Raw genomic sequence first — 5,000 nt, 5'->3', positions numbered from 1 at the left:
GCTTATCTAGTATTTCAGGTATCTTTATTGATTGCAAATCAAATTTAAGGGCCACACAATCAGTCTGTCTTTTTACAATAGTAGAGTACGTTGGAATTATATTGTGATTTTTTTCAGGAATCAAAATCAGTGTGTGTTCTCTACAATTGAAAAATACTTTGGCATTATCATAAGTCTTTCAAAACGTTTCGACCCTAGTCTATCCTCAGTTGATGATCTAAATATTTTATTTTCCCATTATTTTCAGTATTGCTTACCTGTCTGATCCTTGACGTTTACATTTCTTATCTCTGAATTTGATATCACTCTCTGACAGTATTTCAGCCATAATATTGTGCCAGTGGATATCATCCACCACACTAGGTATTCAGTTTGATGTAAAAGTCGTTCCCCTCCTTTTTTAAGGTTCAATATTACACATTATTCTAGGAGTTTGATTTAGACTAAATTGTGGAATCTTCCTTCTAATCCTATTTTGAATCAGTGGAACATTTAAGCACAATATTGGAGTAGGGTTTTTTTTTGTTCTGAAGGTTGACATAAGTCTTGTTTCTTAGTTTATGTTGTTTATTTACTTCAGTTTAGTTTTGTAATTTCTCTTTTATATTTAATTATTTTGTCTTCTTTTCTTTTCCTTATAGGGGTCATTGAGGTTGTAATACTCTGCTTTTCACGTTGCTTTCAGCAAGACTTGTTTTACTAATAATAAACACAATGATGATAATAATTTCTTCTTCTTCTTCTTCTTTTTCTTGTGGCATTTGACGTATTTGTTTGCACTCAGAGTAAATCAGAGTCGTCACATTCTAGGTCAACTTTCCATTGACAAATACGCTAGATTGATCATTACACTCTTTTCATCTACAGGTTTATCAGTGGCATGGCGTACGCCCTACTGGTCGTAGCTGTAAGAACTTACCTATCCGAGGTTTCGGACACAGCCATCCGCGGAGCCGCCATCTTGAGCGCGGAGTGCATGAAGAGCGTCGGAGCAATCCTCATTGTCGCCATAGGAATGCTGGGCACTTGGTATCAAATCGCATTCTTCTGTATAGCGGAGATCATATTCTTCGGCTTGGTCGTTGTGCCCTTCATGCCCGAAAGCCCAACGTACCTGACGGTGACTGGCAAGGAGGACGAGGCGAGACAAGTCCTGCGACGTCTCAGAGGATCCTACTTCGACCTCGAGACTGAGATTTCACAGCTGAAGAAACAGAACGAACGGCAGGACGGCAGCAGCGGATGGGGCGTCCTTCTCAAGAAGGACATCATGAAGAAGTGCTTGATAGTCTTCGGACTCTTTGGGATCTCAAACTTCTGCGGCACAGAAGTCATCAAAGCTAACGCAGTTCGAATCCTGCAAACGTCAGGACTCTCCATCGACAGCGACGTCAGCACGATTATCGTGTTCGTGCTCTTGCTTGGTGGTAATATCTTCCAGGCTCTTATTGTGGACAGGATCGGTAGGAAGAAATGTCTCGTGATGTCGTTGGCTCTTCTTGTTTTGGCTTACACAATTCTTGGAACTTATGCCTTTATTGAAACGTCTGCGGTGGAGGAAGGGTAAGAAGTACAATGTTATACAGTTACTGCTATATGCAATACTATAGTCGGGCTATGGTGACTGGACAAGTGTAAACCACAAACATAATATTGAATGTGCAAACAGACAGACACAGACACGCACACTCATATAAACACATACACACTTATATTTATACTGTATGTATATATATATATATATATATATATACATATATACATATATATATATATATATATATATATATATATATATATATATATTTATCTATATATATATACACACCTATATATATATATATATATATATATATATATATATATATATATGCACACACATATGTATACACACATATATAAATATGTATATATAGTGTATATATACATGTATATATATGTATATATAAATATAAATATATATATATATATATATATATATATATATATATATATAACACTAACTACATACACCTTGAATTCTTAGTAATAATGTTATTCTTTACACAGCAGCTATTTAGAAATGCCATCTAATATAAGAACATTTCCACCAACAAATTAATAAGTATGTAAACAACAAAGCAACAACAAGATAAGTAGTAATAACGCCCATCTAAGCACTGAACTTCACGAAATATATTTCAGATCCGACTTCGTAGGATGGAACTGGGTACCAACGGCCTGCCTAATGGTCTGCGCCTTCAGCAGTAGCTTAGGCATAGGGCCTACGCCTTGGATGCTTGCTGTCGAGTACTTCCCTACGAATATCCGGTCTCAGGTTAGTCCCTAGAATGTGTAATAGGATTTATTACTCTATAAATGATTGTTAGAGGTCTATGATAATATATTAATGTTTATATGTTATAATTATAAAAATAGTATCACTTAAAAACTTAAAGACTATTTTACGTCGGTTTGACAACGTGATGAACTATAGATGATAGATGCTGTTTTGATTCCAGTAGGATTTCTTACTTTTTATGATTGTTAGAAATCTATGATAATATATTACAGTTTATATATGTAACGATTATAAGTGCAGTATCACTTAAAAACTTAAAAGCTATTTTATGTGGGTCTGACTACACTATTAGGAATTTGCCGTAAAAAGCCGTAAAAATCCTGGAATAAATGTTGCCAGGCATTTACCGTTTTAAACACGGATTTTTTTGACGTTAAGGAGTGATTTTACTGTCAATAACCCGTAAGAGATATTAACAAGTAGGGTAAAAATTACGATCGCCTGTATTTTACTGGAATACAGTTGAGAACTATATTTTTACGAAGAATTTCCGATTAATATTACGGTTTTTTTAACAGTGTACGTGATGAACTGTAAATGATAGATGCTCTTTTGATTCCAGAATCAATCAAACAATAGTTAATATTTGGTTTTTATGATTGCTATAAAAAGGACCGATTTTCTGATTATAACGATAATGACTTGATGAATTGTGCGTGTTTTAAATAATGCTTATAATCATATACAGATAAGCCTATAATTTCTTAAATGGTTCGGCGTGGCTGAATTTAGTTAATACATATTATCCGAAAGACGACTAATGAGATTAACAGGCGTGTGTGTACGTGTGTGTGTGTGTGTGTGTGTGTGTGAGAGAGAGAGAGAGAGAGAGAGAGAGAGAGAGAGAGAGAGAGAGAGAGTTACAAGGATTCTGGTTTTGTCAAAGACTTTTTAGTCCGTGTGGGGAGACCACATTTGCTCTTGTGTAGAGCGAATTAGTTTGAACGTTTAGAAAGTTTTTATGATCTTGTTTAACTTATTCTTGAACTCGTTTACCATGTTACTATTCACTAGAGAGAGAGAGAGAGAGAGAGAGAGAGAGAGAGAGAGAGAGAGAGAGAGAGAGAGAGAGAGAGAGAGAGAGAGAAAATTTCTTATCACAATCAGAAAAACATATATCTTTTCTGTATAACAAATAAAATTCATCAACCACTATGCATTATGCTACTAAGAATAGAGAGAGAGAGAGAGAGAGAGAGAGAGAGAGAGAGAGAGAGAGAGAGAGAGAGAGAGAGAGAGAGAGAGAGTTTCTTATCACAATCAGAAAAATATATATCTTTTCTGTATAACAAATAAAATTCATCAACCAATATGCATTATGCTACCAAATATATTTTTCCCAACAGGTAATGAGCGTATGCACATTCTTCGGAAGTCTCATGAGCTTCGCCTCCCTGCAAATGTACAGCCCACTGCAAGCAGCGCTGACACCTGCCGGCCTTTACTGGAGTTACTCCTGTTTCGCCGTCATTGGCATCATTTACACCCTGACTATCGTTCAGGATACAACGGGTCAGAAGGTGGGATAGAAGTGATATCTGACGAGGTGTCAAGGATCGTGAGTTCATGAAGAAAAGGAGTGTAATTCTTCAGCGAAGGAGAGATGCGATTGTTAGATTTTTATCCTATGAAATGATAGTCATTTCTGCGATGATTATTTTCTTTGTCATACGATGAATGATGAGGTCATTCTTATTTCATAAGTGCCTTTCTTGTATCACTTCAATTTGACGAAAATAGAATTTTTAGGCATAAGCAGTTTTCTTAGAGATGAGCTATTTTTTTTTAGAATGAAATATAACTTCTCAGTATGCATCTGACAAGAATGATTGTAATTTAGTCTTATACTTCTATAACCTTATACCTAACAATACTTTATATTATTCTTTATGAAAATATATGCTATTATTTTATATTTCAGCTTCTGATTACCTCAAGTGTCAATATTCCACATAAAAGCAATTAAATTTTCTTTTAATGTCCTTGCTCATAAGTAGAAAATAACATTTCACGTCAAAGAAACATTTCCATTTAGCTTTCAACCAGTCTAAGATTTTGCAAACAGCATAGGAATTAAGCGAATTCCAACAGCTATTTCACCTTTGATATTGAATAAGAAATATATAATTTATTCATATTTTTTATTAATGAAAAGGGTCAGACTCGCCAATTCCTTCATCAGGAGATGTATAAGAATGTATAAGAACTACAGCATCAGTCAACAGGAGAAATACAAGCCTCCACTACAAAATGCTCTTAGGTTTTTCCAACTCAATTTTGCAAAATCAACAATGATCAACTTGATCACCAATAAATACTACACCAAAAATAATAGAAAAGGAAAAAAAAATAGGCAATTATAATGAATTAACTTTTAGACCTTAACAGGAAAAATGTACCTTTATATAATTAAAATTGTGTTTAAACTACACTTTTCATCACTTACTAATACTAAACTTTCTAAACTATGTGTGTGTATATTATTTTCTTCGTGTTTAAAAGTTATTTCAAGGAATCCCCAGAATGATAATTAACTTTTTGGTGACCAATTATTGGTTGAAAACTTCCTAATACTTGAAAATATGAATAACGTTTAAGACCATTTCTTATAATTTCATAATATTCACGGCTAAACTATTTAATAATACGATTTATAAAA

General features: G+C 34.2%; 1 protein-coding gene across 3 annotated transcripts in view; it reads left to right on the top strand.

The window, feature by feature from the left end:
- LOC137649634 (facilitated trehalose transporter Tret1-like) overlaps positions 1-4,256 on the top strand; it is a 28,790-nt gene extending 24,534 nt beyond the window's left edge. For all 3 annotated transcript variants that reach the window (XM_068382608.1, XM_068382607.1, XM_068382606.1), the window contains exons 6-8: positions 868-1,563; positions 2,185-2,317; positions 3,688-4,256. In XM_068382608.1, the coding sequence (XP_068238709.1) occupies positions 868-1,563; positions 2,185-2,317; positions 3,688-3,870 (1,012 nt within the window). In that variant the 3' untranslated portion in view covers positions 3,871-4,256. The remainder of the gene's footprint in view (positions 1-867; positions 1,564-2,184; positions 2,318-3,687) is intronic.
- Positions 4,257-5,000: the final 744 nt, after the last annotated feature.

This window comes from Palaemon carinicauda, chromosome 11 (assembly GCF_036898095.1).
Source record: "Palaemon carinicauda isolate YSFRI2023 chromosome 11, ASM3689809v2, whole genome shotgun sequence".
Classification (NCBI taxonomy): domain Eukaryota; kingdom Metazoa; phylum Arthropoda; class Malacostraca; order Decapoda; family Palaemonidae; genus Palaemon; species Palaemon carinicauda.
The sequence above is the reverse complement of the archived record's forward strand: the minus strand, read 5'-3'. Positions and strand labels throughout refer to the sequence as shown.